The sequence below is a fragment of the Lonchura striata genome, chromosome 22 (genome assembly GCF_046129695.1).
Source record: "Lonchura striata isolate bLonStr1 chromosome 22, bLonStr1.mat, whole genome shotgun sequence".
NCBI classification, from domain to species: domain Eukaryota; kingdom Metazoa; phylum Chordata; class Aves; order Passeriformes; family Estrildidae; genus Lonchura; species Lonchura striata.
The window spans coordinates 2,506,730-2,529,688 of record NC_134624.1 but is presented as its reverse complement, the minus strand read 5'-3'; the positions used below and the strand labels follow the sequence as shown (position 1 = coordinate 2,529,688).

At 53.0% G+C, this 22,959-nt stretch overlaps 1 protein-coding gene across 1 annotated transcript in view; it reads right to left on the bottom strand.

Moving 5' to 3' along the window:
* ASTN2 (astrotactin 2) overlaps positions 1-22,959 on the bottom strand; it is a 334,716-nt gene that overhangs the window by 109,178 nt on the left and 202,579 nt on the right. The window contains exons 14-16 of the mRNA XM_021551387.2: positions 8,110-8,234; positions 7,637-7,741; positions 6,021-6,200 (exon numbers count right to left, since the gene is read on the bottom strand). Of these exons, the coding sequence (XP_021407062.1) occupies positions 6,021-6,200; positions 7,637-7,741; positions 8,110-8,234 (410 nt within the window). The remainder of the gene's footprint in view (positions 1-6,020; positions 6,201-7,636; positions 7,742-8,109; positions 8,235-22,959) is intronic.

The window sequence follows — 22,959 nt, the reverse complement described above, 5'->3', positions numbered from 1 at the left end:
TACAGAGTTCAAACAAAGCGTCTGTCATCTGTTTCTCACTCAGAGGATTAAGAAAGATAACACCACCCTGTGAGGCACTGGTGGGCCAGGACACTGCAGTCGGCTCTGTCATGCCTGCAGCTCTTCCAGTCTGAGGTTTCAGGGAGAAAAGGGAAAAAGAGCACCTGCTGTCCCTCACCCAGGGTCTGCACATCCCCTGACAAGACTCGACTGTGAGATGATTTTACAGAGCTCTACTTGCTGTGGTGCTCCCACACAGTGTCATGATCATCTGCCAAACGAGGTGAAATGGAGTAATTAAGGATTATGTTGAAATAGTTTGGCTCCTGCTCTGTATCTGGAGGAAGAGCTTGTCTGGTCATACGTATGTGGTTTGGTTTTTAAAGATTGTGTAATAAAGGAAAAAATTGATCCAATTAAAAGTGCATTGCAAACAGCTCATTTTCTTATTAAAACACTTCATCTTCTCCCCTCAGTGGCAGATTGGATTTTACAGCCAGTGGGGATTAGATTGGGAGCACAGTGGCTACGAGACCCTTTTTATGTGTCAGGTTGCCAAGGATAAATCTGATCCTGGCAGGCTCGTGGAACTTCTCCTGACACTTCCCTACCCACCTTATAAACAAATGCTGTGGTTTTGTACCTTAACTCACACTGCCTCAAGGGCAATATCTCCCTTGTCAGCTGATGTTTCAGAAGTCTGATTTCAGTTCCCTGGCTCCAGGAGCTCAGCAGTAAAACTGATGGCTGAAAACTCCATCCCCCGTGTCCATGGCTCATCCGCAGTCTGCCAGTGGGGACCTGTGGTGCAGCCAGGTGATTTGGCACATCCGGAGCCATGGGCTCACCTAGAAAACCTCAGACTTTGGGGCACTTACACTGTGAGGGTAGAAAACACCTAGGTTTCCTCTGTAATCCCCCTCCTTGGAGGCACCAGCTCAGGCTGTTCTGCTGTTGCACCATGACTGGATTATTTTTGGATCAAAACTCTGCCATGGGAGCTGAGCTGCTGAGGAAACCTGGTGTGACGGAGTGTGGGGGTTGTAGCTGTGCAGGTGCCTCGACCCCAGCTCGGCTGGTGCCAGAGAGGCTCCTGGATGGCCAGCAGGGACATTTCCTCAGCAGGTACATCCACAGCACATGCAGGTCCTCCCCTCCCCTCCCTTCCCCTCCCTCTGCAGCCACCTGGCTGATCTGGCTGAAGGATTTCATCCCTTGGGCTCATCCCAGCTCTTTAAACAGGTATGAATTTCTGGTTTATCAAACATTATTCAACCCTTGCAGAACAGCTGCCGTGTGGAGCTGTTAGACCTACCCTGGAGCTTTATCACAGGTTTGGATTTCTTAGGGCAGAACAGCTGAGCCATGGACATTGTTCTAGGCAAAACCAGGAGCCAGGGAATGAAGGGATGAGGAGCAGAGCCTGTTCCTCATCAAAGGGGGCAGAGCTACAAAACTAAAAATAAAGCCAGATGCTTTGAGTTGTTCCTATTGTATAGCTTAAGTGATTTTTCTGGGTCATTACTCAATGTGAGGATTTAAAGTTATTTCATTTTGCACAACTAATTACTCAGCTTGCCTGGCAATTCTGGATTACAATGAGAAGGGCATAAGGTCATTTAGCAGACTTACTTACAGCACATGTTTTTGTCTACACTAAATTTCATGAACAACCAGCTAGATTGCTTTTACCTCCTCCAAACAAAATGTTGAAATCTGAGGGTTTGAAATAATGACATAAACCAAGCAATTAAGGGTGTCAAAAAGGTAATAGAGTGGTTGTACATAGGGACAAATCTCAAAACCAGGGAAATTCTATGTATTCTACTTCTGACCAAGCACATATAAGGGAAACCCATTATGTCCTTTAACAGCTAAAAAAGTAGCTTTACAGCTTTCTTAATGCACCTGATTGCATCTATGAAAGGAAAACTAAAGGTTCCTGCAGACTAGTTCAATCTTAATTGTGTTAATGGCAGTGTCAGACCTGAATGGAGACAAATGGAACCTTGAAAGACAGGAGGGAGCCACAGGCCTCACACAGAAGAATATGGACTGCTATTTTAGTAGAGCCCCAGGCTCTATCCTTAAATTTGTGAAGGATATTTGTGAAGATCTCCTGTCAAAACTGCTGAGCTCACAAGAAAGCATGACAGCTGTCACCTCTTACAGGTAAATGTGAGTGGAATGTGGTCTGAGAGAAGACAAGCAAGCACTGGGCAGGGCAGGGAGCAGAAAGGCTCAGGGAATGTGAGAGGACCTGCCAGAACACAGCCCCTCCACAGACTATTCCCATAAATGATCAATTGCTCAGAGGGTACATGAACATCTTTCCCATCTGCAGCAGCCACAGGCTGAGCTTGCTGAGCACTCAATAGGGCCAGGGAACCTCAGCCAAGGAAACTCTATCTAGAGATCATAGGAAATTCAAGAAAAACAAACATTTCTCTCACTGCAGACCTGAAGTAACCTCCCAGCTGGGCAGCAAAACCCTCTGGATCACTCCCACCCAGGCACACACATCCTGAGCCCATCAGCATCCCTTCCTGCTTCCCAGCTGGGCTTCTCCACTGGGAATAACCAAACTGGGACAGCTCTTGCAGAAATCTTACCAGGGCTGTGAGATTTTGCTCTCAGAGCAGCTCTTCCCCTTCGCTAAGCAAGCTCTCCTCCTCCTCACCAGCCAGAACGAGGAACCACAGAGCAACCAGCTCTCTGATGAGCTTTTATCAGTGAATGAAATGGTTCCCAGCAGGGGGATTTGCTGGATGGAGGGATGTACAGTTTCGGAGTCTCTGAGGTGGGGTGACAGCCTCCACCTCCAGGTTTATTGTTATGGCACTGTGTGGTGAGGAATAGCCCAGCTTGGGTCAGCTGTCCTGGCTGTGTCCTCTCCCACCACCTCATCCTCCCCAACCTCGTGACTGTGGGGACTGAACGGAGAAAAAGAGGAAGTGTGGGTGCCATGGAGGCCCTGCTCAGCAGCAGCCAGCACTCCAGGGTGTTCTCCACACTGGTTTCTCCAGAAATCCACAGCACCACTGTGACAAAGCTGGCTCCCTCCGTGCCACCAGGCCCAGCACATTCTTACACACAGCAGGAGCTGGCTGGAGACATCATGTTTGTGCCAGCTGCCAAAGGAAGGTCCTCACACAACTGCTACCAACTTAATGAGGCACCATCAGCGTTAAATGCTGGCTCCATGGGGAAGAAAATGGATGCAGGCTCCCATGGCACAGATCAATGGCTAGGTCGATCTCAAGGTCCCTGCTTGGAGGCCACTCAATGTGCTAAAGCATTGCTTGGCTGCACAGAGCCAGAGCAAGCAGCACAAAATATGGGCTTTTAATCACTCTGCATGAAGTAAAATTGGAGTTTGCTTTGGTGTGCTCACGGACTGAGGCTGTGAGGGAGCCTGGGGGATGCTCCCACGCCTGCCCTGAAGGAGCGCAGTGCTGGGTGTCCCACAGCTGTGCCACCATGCCTCTCTGGCTCTCCACTGCAGGATTCACTCCTGCAATGCCTTAGGAACGAGGGCAGGCTGTTCTGCCATCTCATTCCCCCACGCACTCCTCATCCACCTGCAGGAGGAAGGGAACACGAGTCACTGCTGCAGGCAGAGCAGGCTGCCTGCTCGGTGCTGTCCCTGGCCAGAGGCGGATCCCTGTCCCTACCCTTGGCAGGAGGGACAGCTCTGCAGATCCTGACCCACGTCACCGCACTGGGGCAGCTCCAGGCCGGCACCGAGCCAGCGCCTGCCCTGGCACCAGCAGCGCGAGCTCCTCCTCAAGACCATGTTTTCAATTAGGGCTCGACGTGCAGATTGTGCCTTTATTGTTGGAGGCCTCCTCCCGAGGCCTGGCGATTGATTTATGAAGTTGATTAAAATATTAAAATAATTTTGTGCGGTGCTGCAAACACCCCATAATGTGCATTTTTCTCAGAGTTGGTGCCGTTCCAATTAGCTTGAGACTCTCCTCTCTCCCTCCTCTTGTGACCGGTTTTGTCCACTAACAAATTACAGTTATTCTGGCCCTACGTTTATATTTATTAGAGCTGATGCATATGTGTGCTCACTGAGCAGTTCAGAACGGGCTGGTGAGCAGCAGGGAGCCCGGCAGGCCAGAGATGTTCTGAGTGGAGAAGGCATCCAGAACTGTCTAGCTGGAGCTATTTATTCCTATCTGCCTTATGTCGCTGGCAAAATGAGGGTAAATCAGTAGAGAAGTTGGGAATAAAATCCATTTACCATGAACAGCAAGCTCTTTCTCCTGGCTAACTGGGGTTTCCCTGGGACAGAGCCCTGGGTTTCCCACAACACTTTCTCTGTCCACATGCTGATCTCCCCAAGTCCTGAACATCCTTAATGTCCTTCCAAGAGCATTTTCTGGCCATCAAAGAGCTGAATACAACACTGGCCACCTCTGCATTGCCCACAGTCCCAAAGTTCAAACTCACTGACCCCATCAGCTACCAAAGGATGGAGCCATGCACAAAACACAAGGTTGGGACCAGCCTGGTGCCCAAGTGCTGCACAATTAGGAGTGAAGTTTATGTCCAGGCATTACATGAAACCTCTCAGGGGGTCCCTGGAGTACCACGAGTGCTTTGGTGCTTCACAGGCACTGGGAAAGGATGCTCTGGATGCCCCACAAATGCCAGGGCAGCCAGGCACAGCTCCAGGAGTGGGGGCAGGACCCAGGTCAGGAGCGAGGGATCCACCTCAGCCAGCTGCATACCATGGACTAAAAAGGAAATTATTCTGTCACTGAGGCATTGCTTTGCCTTTAGGCCCTGTGCCACCACAGAGCTTTGTGGCTGAGCCCTGAGCCACTGCTGTCCCTGACATGGGGACGTGGGAGTGAAGGAATGGGAGATGTTTCACCACCAGATCAAGCACTGTTCATGTCCCCCCTGGCCCCAGCATCGTGGAACAGCAGCAATGCTTGTGCCAGGCCTGGACTGCAGCAGCTGCCTCTCATTCCCACCTCTCATTCTCCTGAGAAACCCTTGTCTGGCTTTGGTTTGGTCCCAGGTGATGGCACTGGGACCATGGGGTCTGCTCCCCACCAACATATTTGCCCCTGGATTGCAGGGAGTGCTCCCGAGTGATTAATAACATCATGAGTACATAAACAACCCACCTCCACGTGCCTTCTCCTGCTGAACAGGGGCATTGCTATGGCAAACTTCATTTATCACTATTTAAAACCCAAACAAACGAGCACAGGGTGTTATAAATACGCTTACAAGACCAGCTACACTGGGGAAACAGAGAAGAAAATGAGCCAAGAGCAAGGGAGGCAGTGTGTGGGAGAACACCTCTCTCTGCCAGGTTCCAGGGAGCGAGGCTGCTGCTGGCAGTGCTACCAGAGCAGGATGCAAGTGCCCTGATGACCTCTGTCACCATCAGCCCTAAGGTGGGCTCTGTGATACACCACAGGTATTTTTTTTTAATAGAAAAATATCAGATCCAGGGCATATCCCCAAGTCCCTGGAGGAGAGAGATGAATTGGCAAATGGAAGGCTACAGCGATAAGGGAGTTTTTATAAACATAACCTAATTGTATTACTTCAAAGTCCTGAAGTTTATTGCCCTGTTTAATGATGTGTCTCGTTATTTATGGTCTAGCACAACGAGTCTGCTATTGATTTAATGCACTTCCTTAAAGACTGTCATTGTCACAAGCAATAAAACAAAGCCATTCTGAGACAGCTCATTTATGTCACATCTCCATCAGCTGACCCTGGGCACGAGAGGGGCACTGTGGGGAAGGGGGTCACCTTGGGCAAGGATGGAGCCAGAGCGTGGGAGCTGAAGGGCAGGAGCAGGCAGGGTGGCTCAGGGATGCTGCCAATGACATGTGCCACCTGCCACTGGGCACTCAGTTTGGGACAAGCCTCCTGCCCGAGCCTGCCAGCATGGTGATGGTGTATGCACAGGAAAGGGGGTGATGGATGGAAACCAGCACATGACACCTGATGTTTGTGCCCCTGCCCATTCCCATCACCCTCCTCACCTTTCTGGTACTGGAGCCAGAGCTGCTGCTGGACCTTCTTGCTGGGGAAGTGGATGGTGCAGCTGAACTCGGAGCCGTAGAGCGCCTCCGCGATGTAATGGGAGCCAAACTGCTGGATGAAGGAGAGCAGCTCCTCCCGGCTGCTGTCCTTGTTCAGGATCTTCAGGATGTTTGCAAAGCCTGTAGGAGGGAGGCAGGGGGTGCACGGGTCAGCCAGGCAGGGCTGGCAGCCACAGCCCAGGGGAAGGAGCCCCAGAGGTTCCCTGCTCAGGTCATACAAGGCCCCACATGGGTGCAGTTCCTGATCCTTTGGAATCCACAATCTATTCTTACCCTGGGCTGTGGCTATGACTTCTTTCTATGATTTCTCAGATAATTTTACAGCGCTGTGTATGCAAACACATGTGCACACACATACACACACACACACACACAAACACACACACACACACACACACACACACACACACACACACACAAAAACCCTCCATCCTTGCCAGCTCATCTGCTCTTCAGCCTGCTGCCACATCATTAACACTCTCCCCAGAAGATGTGCTTGGCCTTTGCTAGGCTTCATCCATAACCAGAGATGTTCCATCCCTAGTGCAAACACCCAGCACAACTGGTAACTATTTTTAGGAAAGTTGGAGACAGCCCAGAGGGACGTGCAGGGCTGGGCTGGTGGCAGCTCCGTGGATGTGCAAAGGTCAAGGCATCACTTGAGCAACACCCATACAGACAGCAGGGACCTCTGGCAGGGGACAAGGACGTGGACCTTGCTGCTTTATGGAGGTGAAATATCCTGGAGACACTGGTGACTTCACAGCACTTCAGCATCACTTAGAGCTGGCTGAGAGCACAGCTTTGGTTCAGTGGTGGAACGGAAAACATACTGCAAGAAAATACGTCATAACTGTCACCAAAATGGGATTATCTGGCTGGTTGGTTGGTTTATTGAAAGAGAAGGCTGTTTTAATAAAAAAGTGAGAAGAATTCATTTTGAGCTGAACCCACATATTTTTTTTTTTCCAGATCTGAGCAGGTTATTTCATTTCGGGGCTGTGCAGCCTGCTAGCTCTAAGTCTTTTTTTTCTTTCTTTCTTTCTTTCTCCATTTAAAAACTCGCTGATTTTTAAATAAAAAATGCTATTTTGAAACGAAAAGGCAAAACATTTCAGGTCGCAACAAAATGTTTCAGCATTTCTGAAACAAAATGTGTAGCTGTAAAAACGTGGCAGTGAAATGTTTTGACATTTGCAGGATCCTCCCACCCACCCCTTCTTCATCTGTGACTCCCTGCTTTGTATGACCTGCTTTTCCAAGTGGTTTAGTTCCTTTTGAAACCACCTTTTTTAAGGGACTGACTGTTTTTTGTATATACACAGCCACCCCAAAACAAATCCTGCTCATTGCTTACTGGCTTCCTCCTAGCTTTGACCTCACCTCTTGCTGCACAAACTCCCTGCCTCAGTCTTCCCCCTGTAAAAAAGGAGGCGAATCTCCCTGCCTGCCTGGGAACAGAGCATGGAGGCAGGAAATGTCAGTGGGATGCTTGGGGCAGAAAACCAGCACCCACCCATGCAGACACACATCTCCCTGCCCCTGGAATCCCTCACCTGCAGAGAGTGTGATGGAGCTGAGCTTCACCCTGTAGAGGTTGCTCCTGACCCGCCAGTGCTGCACCATGGGGTACCCCATGGCCTCGTCGTACTTGATGTCCCCTGCCAAGACAAAGCAGGTGGGTGACACTGCTGACCATGCTCTGGGGAATGCTCACTGCTCCCTCCACCTTGCTACGTGCTGCAGGGGTGAGAAATGGGGTGGTGGAAGGGCTGGAAACCTCAGTGGTGAGGCTGTGGGGTCCCAGGACTGTTGGCAGGACCAGCATTGGGAGGGCTGTGACTGCCAGGAGCTCGCAGGGATGGAGACGCTGCTGGGATGGACTCACACATCCCTCAGATTATTTCTGCCCCAGGCACATAGGAAAGGTGATGATGTCCCTCAGGAGCCACACTGGGATCCAGGGTGGGAGAAGGGGCTGTTCCTGCTGGGCTCTCCCCTGGGACACTGACCCGGGGGCAGCTCGTACCTGTGAGGAGCTGGAGATCAGGAAGGGGCTCCGAGAGGACGCCACGGCACTGCTCCTCCACGGGCAGAGGGATCACCAGGAGACCGTCAGCCAGCTGGGGGAAGTCCTTGATGAAGTTGTTCTCCCTGCAGAGAGAAAAAGACAACTGCAAAGCAACGATGCAGGGCATGGCCGGGCAGCGGGGCTGAGCCGCCCTGGTGGCAGCGGGACAGGCGGCTCAGGAGGGTGGGGGACATCTCCTCGAGCAGGAGCCCTGCCAGGGGATGGGGTTTGCAGCCTCCCCACCAGCCAGCCTGGCTGTGCAGCCCTCTGAGATGATGCTTAATGAGCTCCCCAGGGACTGCAGCTCCATTAGTGCTCCAGAAATATGGAACTGCTCTCAGCCCGGGGACCCGGCCACTGGGTTTGGCCCAGATTTTCAAAGTGGGCCCCTGGAGAGGGGACAAGGAAAGAGGAGTGGCTGCTACGCCCCCAAACTGCCCCTTTCCACAGCTGCAGCATCTTCATGTGGACAGTGACCAAACTCTGCTGGGATTCCCCAGGCAGCATCATGACCTCTGCATTTCCCCCCACCCCCCAGTGACTCGCTCTCCAAAAGGCAGAAGTATAATTTACAGACAGACACAAAAAAAAAAACAACACTCTCGTGTACCGCTCACAGTACGATTTTACCACATATGCAGGATCTTTTCTAACCTTGGCAGGTATAACATTGTATAATAGGCCCCTAATGAATTGTTTCTAGAACAACGGTGCCAGGGAAATGATTTAAATGGTGAACAGACAGGTCTCTGGGAGACCAGCCTCCCCCGGTAAGCCAAATGCCTCGCGCCTGCGCCGAGGAAACAGGAGGGGGGATTTTAAATATTGATCTTAGAGCCAAAATATAGGCCAGGAGGCTTTGCATCCTCCGGCTGTGGAGACAAAAGGGCAGCAGAGCAGAAGAAAGGGAGGTTCCTGCAAAATCAGGTCAGCCCCAGGAGCTTGGGGGAGGTTCAGACTGGCACAGCCTGCCCCAGCTGCATTTTTTGTAATATATTTTCCTTTAAACAGCTGCTGATTTCACTCACCTCCCCTGGTTTTACCCTCTGTAGCCTGTGCCCGAGGGATGATCCATCACCCTGTGCTCATCTCACAGCTGGGGACACCCTGGTCACCCCCACGGCTCCCAGCACAGCGAGATGCTGATTTCAGGGAACATTTCCCTGGCATCCTCCCATTGCTCTGGGGCCAAGATGAGGCCACTGCAACCTGCACCAGAGGTGAGCAGGAAGCCACAGCCCTGTGCAACCAACCTGGGGATGCTCCCAGCCCCAAGGCAGGACAGGAGCAGAGGGAGGAGCATTTGAATGTAGTGACACATGAGTGGGGCACAGGAAGTGTTCAAAGCCAGACTGGATGGGTCTTTAATTAATATGCTCCAGTGTAAGGTGTCCCTGCCCACGGCAGGAAGGTTGAAACAAGATGATCTTTAAGGTCCCTTCCAACCCAAACCATTCCATGTTCTCTAGCTGCACAGGGAGCCTGCCTCATGCTACACTCCCATTTCAGGGTCACCAGCACCTGACTGCATCTCAGGAGCCTCACTTTCTGCACTGCCTCGGTGCAAAAAAGAAAAAAAGTGCTTTATTTTTCTGAGGGGGAAAGTTTCTCACTCACAGCGTGCTCACAAATCTCAGATTGATCCCGCTGGGCACAGGATCCCCATGGTGGAATGTTCTGCTGCTCTGAGCCCTTTGCTGTCACAGCAATTCCAAATGGGGAACTGCAATTACTGCCGGAGCTGGGAGCCATGTGGGTGGTGGGAAACAGGGCTGCAAAATAAAGCAGGTTGGTAGGGAACAGGGGAAGAAGCATGTTGGTGTCTCTGCTGCTCTGCCTCTGCAGAAAAAGGAAAACATCAGTGCTGCCAAATCCCAAAGCTGTGGAGAAGTGTGATGGAAAAGCAGGATGCTGCTGCCTGCCATGCTGGAGCGTGGGACTGTCCCTGCCCTGACAGGGCAGCTCCCCATCCTGCACCAGGGATGCACCAGGAGGGTCCTGCCTGCCCAGCCCCATATCCCACCCCTGAGGAGATCAGGATTCCTAGGAGGAGGCTGGTGGAACCTTCCCAAGTGCTGTCCCACGTGAGGGGATGGACCTGGCATGCCCCACGGGACACAAAGAGATGGCCTGACAGTGCCAGAAGCTCATGTTCATCCTGCACCCTGGGCAGAGGAGACACAGAGGCAGCATCTCCTCCTGCCCCCACCTGAACCATCTCAGCAGCACCCACCCATGCCATGAGCCCGTGGAAGAGCTGTCCCTGGGCACATCCCAGCTCACCCAGGAGCAGGACAGCCCTGGGGGCTGGTGGCCCATGCCTGGGCAGCTCAGGAAGGAGAAGCTGAGGGATGAGGGGACCCACAGAGAGCAGCTGCTGCTCAGAGCTGCTGCCTCTGTGAGAAGGCATTTACTGAACAGCCTGCAGGACCACTCTTGTTATCCATTTATTCAACTGTTCTACACTCGAAAGGCCAAGGAGAAAACAGGGGCAAGTGGGAGCCAAGGGTGGGCACATGCCCACAATGTGCTTCCATCACGGGAGGGAGCAGCAGTGCAAGGCAGCACTTCAGAAGCACTTCCATCATACATTCCTGCTACCAAACCCTTCCTGCATCTCTTCCAGCTCTCCCCACCTCCATGCCCCTGCTCCCTGCCATCCCAGGGCAGGGATGAGCCAAAGCCGTGCAGGGGGAACAGCGCTGGGCAGAGGGTCTGGGCACAGCACTGTCCCTCTGCAGAGCCCTCACTGCCTGCAGGGGCAGGGTGGTGATGGGCACACGGCTGCTGGGGTGTGCCCAGGACACAGCATTCCATGGACTGGCAGCTGGCAGAGGGCTGCAGCTCCTCTTCCACAGGGCCTTCTTCATAACCCTGTGGCTCGCATGCTGCTCGCTGTACAGGCACTAAAGGGCTCCTGCCAGACTTTTTTTGCTCTCTGGAAGCTGTGATCAAAGGCAGGTCTGTGCAGGGAGCAGGGACACGGATGAGGGGAGGGATGTGACAGCAGCCCTGTGCACGTGCTGCCACATGTGCCTCCAAGTGGGGCACAGCAGAGCCACAGGCACTTCTGCAGGGGTGCAGGGCCAGGTGTGGGGGTCACAGGGCTATTCCAGTGGGACCAGGCGGGATGCAGACAAACCTGCCAGCCCCACAGCATTCGCCTGTGTCTCTTGTTCTGTTCCTGGCATCTTCCCAGTGGAACAGATGCCCAGGACTCACTGGAGCAGTGAGCATGCAGCTCTCTCCAGCGTGATGCACATGGAATCCACTCCCCAGCACAGCGCTCTCCTGCTGGGGATCTGAGCATCTCCCAAGGCATTTTGCAGCTACTGAGTCATTACACGAGGAAATGCAGTTTCTCTCAGCAGCATCTGACCCAGAGCACGTGCCTGCCTTGGAGGGAACTGATTCCATATAAACGAGCCTGATGCTGGGAATGGTCAAATGGCCAAAGGCTTTAGCAAGGTAGGATACTGGCAGGGTGGGCTGGGGAGGAAGGCAGCCACCTGGATTAAAGTGAGTTCAAAATCCTGGCTTTGATGGACACTTGGTGTATCCTCAGCTGAGTCCTACAACAGACAGCTGAGAGCATCTCCCACATCTTGTGGTGCTGGTGGCGTGACAGCAATTAGCAGCTGCTCAGGAACCAGGAGCAGGGCTCAGGCAGCAAGAGCCTGCTATGCCACTGTTCTCGTGTCCTCCTGAAACCAGATGCACAAACCAGCTGTGTTTTTGGGGACTGTGACCTTTAATAGCACAGCCAAGGTGATGCAGCAGAGCCGTGCTGCAGCGCTGGGCTGCATCGTTGCACTCCGCAGTGCTGGCAGCAGCTCACACAGCCCGTGAGAAGCCTCCAGAAAGGACCAATATCCCAGGGCAAAATGGGGATTGGGGGGAGCAGGAGAGCTCAGTGCAGACCCTGGGGAGGAGCTGGAGTGCTGTGGTCTTCCAGGACTGGGCGATGGGTGCTGGATTCTTCTCCAGGGCACAGTTCTGCCGGCCCTGGGGCACCCTGTCTCCTTGCTGAGATGCTCAAAGCCAGAACCAAGCTGGCAGTGGGATTTTGGCCTGCAGCAGGGAAAGATCAGCTGGTGGCTGACATGCATTTCATTTTCCTGTTAGCAACACCGCTGGGTGAAGGAGCAGCTTCTCCTCTTTTTAGCTCAGTCAGCTGTGGCTCTCTCCCTTGGCACTCTGCTCCCACAGGACATGGCCTTGAGGATGCACTCTGCAAACCAAGCCTTCCTTGCAGCTGTAGAACAAAACTCCCACTGCACATTCCAAGCAGCAGCTGGCAAGGGGCTTCCTGCCTCCACCCAGCACTGACAGCGCATGCTGCACCACAGCACCTGGGCAAGTACATTCATGAAGGGGTAAATATATAAATATTATATATAAAGTGACCCCACAAGTGATTAGCTTATGCCCTGAAGCGTGAGATTTAATTACCCTTATCTGAGCCAGCACAGTTACAAATGTTAATCACATTATCATTCAGCAAGCTTATGTTCAGCAAAGTGACTATTCCTTTCTGCTATGCAAGCCTGAGAGGATGCCTGCTCTGGCAAAGAATTAGTTATTAATCTTACTTTTTTTCTGTCCCACAATGGCTAGGGGAGAACACGATGGATTTGAGGTTATTTAGTGCCAGCTTTTCACCCAAATTTCCCTTGGAGAAGCTGCCTGCTGGGGTGGCTGCAAGATCAGCAGAGCCCAGCCTGACACAGGGACATTGAGAAATAGCTTCCCTTTAGCTTGTCATCACAAAAAAAAAAAATTGATCTGGAGTCACTGGGAAACAGAAAAGAGGGTGTCCTGTTGCCACAGCCACTTAGGAGAAGGTAAGCACACTGTAAATCTCCCCCAGCATGTCTCCATGACCTCAGGCACTGGTGAACTATAAAGGTTTAATGCAAGCCCTGTGAAGCAGCAGTTACTCCAAATTTACTGAGCATTAATTTCATTGAGGTCTCACTCCTGTAGAACAAGGTGGGATAAAAGAGGAGAGACCAGTTGGATTTTGCCAGGTTCAGGAGCCCCTTCAGTTCCCCAACTCTCAGCCTTAACCACGGCTTGCAATGAAGTGTGGTTGGAGCAGGCTGCAGGGAAAAAGGGGAGCACCAATATCATCCCTGCAGCAGCCCCTGATGCTGTGCACAGGACCTGTCCCTGTGCCACTCGTCCCTGTCCCCAGCCTGTCCCACTTCAGTGCCAGCAATAAACAGCCTGACAACATCCAATAGCTGCCTAACCCCCTGGCTCATGGAGAATTAGCATTTAAATGTAGTGTTTCAGGAGGTAAATCACATCCTGGTGCTCCTGGGCTGGTGTGAGGTGATGCACAGCTGCTGCTCAGCACCATCCCCTGCACACAGCCCCAGGCTGAGCCCCAAAACCCTCCATGGGGCTGGGAGCTGCTGTGCTCCCATCAGCACTGTGCTCTGCCAACACTGACCCTGATCTTCCCACAGGGCATCTCCAACATCCCCCAGATACTACAGCCCTCCCCAGGACACACAGGCTCAGCAGTGCCACTGCTGCCCACCACTGTGGCACTGAGGGTCAGCGTGAGGTTCATGAATCACCTCCATGGAGAGAAAGTGCATCCTCTCCTGAAGCCATTTCTAAGGGAAACACAAAGGAATTTGCTCTGAGAGGAGATGGAGAAGCTGTGAGCAACAGTCACAAACACACGTGGCTGCAGAAAAGCAAAAGAATCCCAGGCTCACAGATTTGTGATTCCAACAGGGTTGGAATGGACTTTAAAACTTTCTTCACCCCCTGCCATGGCAGGGACACCTTCCACTGTCCCAGGCTGCTCCCAGCCCTGTCCAACCTGACCTTGGGCACTGTCAGGAACCCAGGGGCAGCCACAGCTGCTCTGGGCACCCTGTGTCAGCACCTCCCCATCCTCCCAGTGGTTCAGCAGCCTTGTCCTGAGCCTAGAACCTGGTAGCAGGGCCCCCATGACACATCTGGGCTGTGTGCCATCCCTCCTTGAGTGGAAGGTCTGGGGAATGCCCAGCACCTGTGGATGGAGAGAAATTTGGCTATCTGCAAGGGGCTGGAGCTGCTCAGAGCCTGCCAGGAGGATCCATGTCTCGTTCCATGTATCTGCTCCTCACGTGTCTCCCTGCATTAGCTTTGTCACCACTGGCAGCCAGAGGCTCTGACCTTGACAGCTTCCCTAAGTTCAGCAGCTCCCAGCTGCTTATGACTCGATGGAGAGACAGATCTCCTGGAGAGCTCTTGGAGCTCCTGCCCACCAGGCTGTGGCCACTGCAGGATGACCTGGGCACAGCTTCCCTATGGGAACGATTTGTCCAAGCTGAGAGAGCTGGAGGCAGGCTGGGCACGTCCTGTGGGTGCAGATTCCAGTGCTGAGCTGAGCCAAGGCTGTGGATCCTCTCCCACAGGTGGTTTGGGGTTTGGCTGCTGTTTGCAATCCTTTCCCAAGTGCTGCTCCTCCTTCCTGGCACTTTCCTTGGCATTGTTTGTAAGGAGGCAACAAATGCCAAACTCCCACTGACTCCAGAGGAGCCCAGACTACCTGCTGGAGCTTCCCAAGGAGGCTGGTGCCTGACTTGACCCAGTTCCTCTGGAATTTGGGCACAGCATCCTGCAGCCAATGGCTTCTCTGTGCACCAGCATTCCCAGCTTTCCAGGGAAACCCACACCCCAGCTGTGGTGCCCTGGGAAGCACAAGCACAGCCCTTTAATATTAATATTTGCCTTTCCAATGTAAATTCAGACCCAGCTCTCCACTCAGCATACACATCCATTCTCTTTAACAATTTGAGATCTTAAACACTTCTTTTTTTTCCCCTCTCCTAAGCTTCATTGTTAACCTTTAAGATGAAGATAAGGCATAAAGGTTTGGAAAGGAATTAGGAGGGACCTTGGAAATGAGCCAGGAGCAGTGTTAATACTGGGCTGCACATCATATATCTTCGGTTCCTCTCTTCCCCCAGGGTGACTCGGACTGCTCTTGACTACCACCACGGTATTACAAACTCTAATGAGGTTTGGAAAATAAGAAACCCACTGCGGCGTGGGAGAAACTAATAGAAATTGTTTTGTCTTCTCTCTATTAGTCATTAGAAGCAGAAGAAAAACAGCCACGGGCAATGGCAGGGCTGCAATACCACCACACAGTTCATGTGCTGGCACTCAGACAATGTCATTTCAGCACAGTTATTGCTCCCACTTCCCCTCCACACCAGACCTCCCCTACACCAGTGTGGGCTCCAGCATCCCTGTGCCACCACCCTAAGCCCAGGGTGACCCCAGTGCCTGCCCAAGGTGCCCATGCAGGATGTTTGGCCAGCCTGTGGCTCTACCAGCACGGACCATCGCCAGCCTGGTGTCCCCAAGGGACAGGGACAGGCAGTGTCCAGGCAGGGGACACTTCCACAAGCAGCAGCACTGCCAGGCAGCCAGAACATATGGAGAATTAGCTGGGATTTGTGACTGCAGCTGCAGAGCTGTGTATCTGTGTGTGAACTTCATTACAGAACCACAAAACTATGCACAGGGTGAGGTGACAGCACCTGCAGTGACCTCACCCCTGCCACCCTCCCGGGGAACTGTGGTGCCAGGAGTCAAACCCAAACCCTGGGCTCAGCGAGGTGCCTGGAGCACTTCCCACATCCCTTCCCTCCTCCCAGCTCTGCAGCCATCACACCCCGGGTGCCTGATGACGAGTGGCAGTGCTGCCACACCTTCCAGATGTTTGCCTGCTGCCCACGGGCACGGATGGGCACAGATGGCGAGTGGCAGCGTCCCTGGGAAGCTGGGGCCAGGCACACAGGCTGTTCTGTGCTGGGGGAAGTGAACTGGCACAAACACCTCGAGCCTCCATCTCCAGGGAGTTGTTACTTAAGGCAGCAGCCCATGGGACACTCCTCCTGCAGCCCAGGCAGAGGCAGGGCACCACAGGAGCCAAGAGCATCGCTGGGGCACAGGGAGGAGGGTGAGGGATGCTCTGCCTGTCCCCACCCCCTGCTCCAGGTTTCCTCTGCACCAAACATCCAAACCAGGTCACACTGCCCAGGAACCAGGTGCAGAGGAAGATTTAGGGGGTCTGGATTATGCCACAGGGGACAGGAGGGCTCCCAGCAGAGCCTGTCCACCACTTTTGGGACACTGGGTACAACTGATGGGGACCAAGCTCAAACCCAGCACTTGCTTTCAGGTTTGTGCAGTCACGAGCTGCACTCAGGCAGAACAGCAAATCCTCCACCTCTGGAGAGGACACTTGGGATGGGAGAGAGGAAGACAAGACTTCCTGCTGCAGCCAGGACTGCATCCAAGCCCTGCTGCTACCTCAGAAGCAGGTATGGCTCGACAGCTGGCATAGCTGTGGAGTGCTCAGATGTCCCCGTGCTGCTGACTGTTCCTGACTGCACTGCCTGGAGCAAGGATTCGCATTGCTATGCCAATGTCAAGCTGATTTAGTCCTTGGATGGGGAATCTCCATCAACCAGTGCTTGCACTAGCAAGGAAGAGCAGTGACGGGCTGCTGAATGTCAGCCTTGTCCCTGGAGGTGACACTGAAGGGGTCCCATGGTGTGAGCAGCACAGTCCCACAGCCCAGCTAATGGGACCAACACAAAGCCACAGCCCAGCACAAACCCACAGCCCAGCTAATGGGACCAACACAAACCCACAGCCCAGCAAAATCCCACAGCCCAGCTAATGGGACCAGCACAAAGCCACAGCCCAGCACAAACCCACAGCCCAGCTAATGGGACCAGCACAATCCCTCAGCCCATCTAATGGGGACCAGCACAGCACTCATAAGATGATGCAAAAATGCTGCTATCACATCCTAAAGTCGTGTGGTCACAATTTACTGCCCCAAACCCTCCTGTTTCACTCTCCTCTTGCTTTTTCTCCTCTTGCTCTGTATTTCCATGCGTCCTGAGTGGGTACAGAGCTCCCATGGCCCAGGAGCAGCAGCAGCTCTTGTGAGATGAGGAAGGAAGAAGCAGGAATTCCTCTCTGCAAGGCTATAAAGACAATAAGGACCCCTGGGATGAAAGGTACTCCATAAATCTGAGCTGTTATTATAAAACCAATCTCCACCACATCTCTTAATAATGCAGATTAACTGTGCAGTACCACCACTATAATTAATATCATAAAAGTCAGAGATGGGAAAGGCCAGCAGGCCAGCGAGGCCATCCCATGGACTGCTCCCCACAGCACAGGGAAAGGGGAAACTCCTGGGTGCCACAGGAGCTTGGGACAGTCAAGGCATGTTTGGCAGTGCTGGGCACCATAAGGGAGGGTGACAAGGAGGGGGTGGCACATGGATCACCACATCTCTGCCAAAGCCAGGAGGGGAGTAGAGCCCAGCTCTTGGTTCTGCAGGTACCCAGTGCCAACCTCTCTTCCCTCCTCTTCTGTCCATACAATCAGGGAATTATTCAGGAGAAGACAACTGAGTCAAACCATTAACGCAGCACTGCCAAGGCCACCACTAAACCACATCCCCAGGTGTGACATCCACACGCCTTCTGAATCCCTCCAAGGATGGTATAACTTCACTGCTGACCTGAGCAGTCTGTGCCAGGGCTTGACACCACTTTTGGTGAATAAATTTTTCAAATATACAGTATAAACATCACCTAGGGCAACCTGAGGCTATTGCTTGTCACCCAGGAGAAGAGACCGGCCTCTCAGTGTCTCCCCTTGAGTCTCCTTTTCTCCAGGCTAAACACCCCCAGCTTCCTCATGGACTTGTGCTCCAGAACCTTCCCCAGTTCCGTTCTCTTCTCTGGACATACTGTCCTTCTTTTTGCGAGGGGCCCAGAACTGAGCCCAGGATTTGAGGTGCCCTTCACCAGTACAGAGCACACAGGGACAATCACTGCCCTGGTTCTGCTGACACTATTGCTGGTACAAACCATGATGCCACTGCTCTTCTGGGCCACCTGGGCACACTGCTGGCCTCTCTCCCAAATCCTTATGGGTGTTAACAGGAACTTTTCACCAGATGGACTCAGAAGACCTCAAGGACTCCCCTGACAGCTGTGTGGGGACATGGGTCAGGAGATGTGAGGTGGAATGATCATGGCAGGGCAGCTCTTTGCAGGAAGAGCCTGTGTCCCAGCCCACCTTCCCAAGGGGTTGTCGGAACCCCAGACTGGTTCAGGGGCTCCGTGTGCTGGAAAAGTCTCTCCTCCAGCCCGAGCTTCCAAAGAAAGGCTCAGCAGTCTCTGTTGTTCGGTCTCAAGGCAGTTTATTGCAAGTTATCTAAAAGATTTTCTTCTGGGGCTGCTGTGGTTTGCTCCCAGCTCAGGCAGAGGCACACACACACCCTGACATCCTCTCTGACCCCGACTGCTTCTTCTCTCCCCACCAGGGCTGCTGCTGTCTTTTATATGGTACATTACGTGTGACATGGTTACAGTTTTTCCCCAATGCCTATTACCTATATTAAATGGTGCTTTTCTATCTTTTATATGGTACATTATGTGTGACATGGTTACAGTTTTTCCCTAATACCTATTACCTATATTAAATGGTGCTTTTCTACTCTAAACCAATCTGTGAGTGCCAACATCACCAAGAACATGGAGGTGAGGAAGGAGAAAGAGGGAGGACAGGACAGGCCCAGATCCCAAATCCATTTTAAAACCTCTGACCCCCATGTACAAAACCAAAACCCCCCTGTACAGCACTCAAAAATTCTTCCCTCTACTTTGTGACTACTTCTACTATAATATCTAAACTTTTGTGACTTCTTGTTCTTCCTGCAAGGTTGGTAAATCATTCCATGGCTCAAACCCAAAATCACAGCTGTTCCCAGCTGCCTGCCAGGGTCTCAAATGCCTCTGACCTGGGCCTGGAACCTCCAAAAATGTCTGAGGGACATTTTGAGTTCCAACAAGGGATAAGCATTCCTCCAGACCCTGCACCTCCCATCCCACGAGGAGCATCCACAGCCAGGAGTCACAGCCCTGCCATACACACACAGTCACCTCAGCAGCATTCCCAGACTCAGATCCCTGTGCTTATGGACCAGCCCTGCTGCTCACCGCCTCCCAACCCACAGAGCAACCTCCAAGGCACTCTCCCTTCCTCCACATCCCTCTCCCATCCTCCTCCTGCCCTCCGTGCTGCACCTGCATGGCCAGGGTGCTGCTCCCTGCCTGGCAGCATGGCAGCAGGCAGGGCAGAGGGACACAGGAGGGACCCAGCCCTGCCTGGCACAGCCCTGCTGCTGCGTGGCAGCTCCGTGGTGTGTGCTGCGGGATCAGCTGTGGGAATGCAAATCCGCGACTCCCCCGCCGCAGCAGCCGCTAACAGGATAATGAATATTTTCATCAGCTGCGGAGAATACAAACATCTGCAGGCCGGGGGAGTGAGTGGGGAGCAGGGCTGGGGGGAGGAACAGCTCCCTGGCATCCTTCACCACAGGGGCAGCAGCTCCACTGCCAGGGAAAGGAAAGTTCTGGTCCCTGAGGCAGGAGAAGCCCACGGATGACATTCCATCAGCAGCAGTGGGTGCTGGCAGCATCTCTGCCTTGGCTCTGGACTGTGCTGGTGTCTGTGAGAGCCTTCCAACCCCTGCCATGGCAGGGACACCTCCCACTGTCCCAGGCTGCTCCCAGCCCTGTCCAACCTGCCCTTGGGCACTGCCAGGGATCCAGGGGCAGCCACAGCTGCTCTGGGCACCTGTGCCAGGGCTGCCCACCCTCTGATTGAGTAACTTGTTCCTCATCTAAATCTCACAGTCATGGATGTACAATTGGTTCTGGGCTCTGGCCATCCCTCTTCCCCTTCCTCCTTCTCCCTGGGGCTGAGGCTCGTGCTGGCAGCAGTGGGGCTCTCACAGGCAGTGACAAACAGCAGAGGCTGACTGGCTGTGAGGTCATGCTGCTGCCTGCACAGACAGGAATGAAATGGAGCAGCTCAAGGTGCACCCAGAACTGGGATGGGGCAGCAGGAGGTGGCTGCCATGGCCATGTCCATGTTCACCAAGGATGTGATGTCCCATTTCTTAAATCCTACCTGCAGCTGGTGGAGAACCACTCTAAGAACCTCCAGTATTTGCACAATCTCTGTTACAAAGCATCTCTTCCACCCTGAACCCCTGCATTGTCTGACACCACACCTGCTTTTGCTTTTGTAGAACAAAAAATGCTCCCAACCTCCTGCAGAAGCACGTGCCTGCAGACTGGGCAACACCAGCTCAAAGCCACACCATCTGTCATCCTTTTTGGTGGGATGAGAACTTTGAAATGGAAAGGGATGCAACAGTGACCTAACTGATGGGACGCTGTGCTAATTGCATTAGTCATTTATACACTGGATTGGGGAAAAAAAAAAAACAGTGTGTGTTTGTGGGCTCTGAAACATCCCATACATGCCACAGCAGATTTCACCCTCACAGAGCTGCTAAACTCCTAAAAACCCCTTAGCTGCTACTCAGGACCACAGCATGAGGTGTTAGCCTGGCTTGGAAAGACATCATTGCTTCCAACTAGCGTGTCTGAGGCTTCAAAGTTGCGAGCAGGTAATAGAACTGCAGCACCAAACAATAAAAAGATGAATGAAATGGAAGGCAGCCACTGGAAAAAGAGATCCATCCATTATCCTGGCCTGAAGGGTAATAGGTAAACAAGGCACTGGTGCACTGCCTGGTGCTGGGCTCAGGAATAATAAACAGCACAATTATAACTCCTGTGCTTGGAGGTTTCAAAGAGAGGGAGAAAAATAGAGGGGGGAAAGGTGTTAATGTAACCACTTACAGACATGACATTCGTGTTGCTGGGGGGGAAGCAGGATGTCCCTGCCAGGGCTGAGCTCCAAGCCAGGGCACCAGCAAAGCCCCTCAGCCTCTCACACCCAGTGTGATGTGAGTCCCCTGGCAGCACCCATGGGTGGGAGGGCACAGGGGAACAGGGGATGGGTGGAGATGTTTCCCAAAGAGCCCTGGCAGGGATGGCACCGGGCTGCCAGCTCACCCTGCTACCACTGTGCTGGCTTAGTAAGGGATGAGAAGCATGGAGGGGAAGAAGAGGCAGATTGAAAATGAACTGGCCGAACTCCCCATCAGTATTATGAGAATTGCCCACATCAGCTCAGTGATCTGACAGCACAAACAGAGCTGTGTGGAGGCACAGAATATCCAAGCAGCTGGGCCAGTGCCCATCCCTCCCTGCAGCACCCCTGGCACCTCTGCACCACCTCCAACCTGCTCCCTTCCGTTCCCCAAGGCTGCAAAGAAGCAGCAGCCCTGTTTTATGGGTGGGAACAGGGGAACAGCATCCTCCAGGGACTGAGCTGCAGAGGGAAGGAGGATTCCTGTTTGCAGGAAGGTGCTTGGCACTGCACAGCACGGCAGCCCTGGCTCCTCCACAGCCATCCCCCCTGGATGTGGAGGAGGGAAACCACTTGGTGCTTGGCAGGGAGGGAGCAGCAGCATGAATGTTCTCCCTGCCTCCAGCCACCAAACCGTTCTCACTCCTTACCTGCCCTCAGCACCTCTGAACTCCCTGGATTCACTGCATCTCAGGAGGAATCAAACAGGGGCTGTGTGGGTGTTCTGTGTCCTCCTGGGGCTTTGCCAAGCTGGAGCAAGAGCCAGGGTGAGAGGCAGAGGTAGGGAAAGGACTGTGGTAAGGGGAGACAGCTGCTCCCAGCTGCCATGCATTGCCCTGACATCCCATTTGCCATGGAGCAATAATCCAGCAAATAAAGCTGGCTCCACAGGCAGTATTTTGGGATTTCTCCATATTAATGGCATAAAAGCAACAGTCTGAAACTGCAAACAGCTTTTAAACAAAAATATCTATTCCCTCATGACAAAGAGACAACACAAAACCAGATAAATAATGAACAAACAACCCATTTGGAAAAGAACTCCTCAATGATTTGGGAACGGCACGGGGCTCAGGCTCTGCCCCACCGTGAGGCAACAGGGGGAAAATCACTCTAATCTAGTCTTTAGTGAGCTGCATCCATTGCTGAGCCTCCCAGCTAGACCAGGAGGTGTGACTGGAATAGATCAGCTCCAATCCCATCTACTTATTAACTTCAGAGAGCATTTTGCCAACAGGAACAACCCTTTTTAAGGAGAGGAGAGGGGTGCCCAGAAGACGATGGCTCTGAATGTGCTTTTGGCTCAGCAGTGGAAGAACCAAGGGAAGCTTCTGGTGAGTGATGGAAGATCCCCCTTCAGTCCCCAGGGACTGCACAGGAGAAGCATCACTGGGGGAGTGCTTTGATTTAAATCCTTGCAATGAGGCAGCAGCAGCAGCAGCAATGCCATGGTGCACTCCTCCAAGCAGGAACCCTCATGCTGGCATGTCCAACAGCACCCCAAGCTCCACACAAGTCATCAGTGGTTATTAAACCACCTCAGTAGAGAAGAAGCTGCCCACAGAGCTCCCAGCTGCTGATGGCTGGGATGCTGTGGAGCTGCACTGGCACTGATGGATGGGGAAAAGGGTCCCTGGCACCAGCACAAAGGGCCACGTGAGCCGGGCCAGGCTCGAGGCAGCAGCACGAGGTGTTCCATCACTGCTGGGGTGCACGTGGAGCACACAGCAGGAGCCAGGGGTACACTGGCCTCAGCAGCCAGAATCTGCTTCCTCCACCCATCCCTTGGGTGCTGCCATCTCCTCAGTCTCACAGCTGAAGTCTTTGGATGAATGTCTGAGCCCTTAGGATGAAATGACATCTATTAAAGGGGAGACACAAAATCTGAAGCAGCACTGAATGCAACCACATGTTGGTCCGAGGCCTCAGAGCTGCCAAGCTGTGCTGCATCTCCACACCCACCTGTGCTCT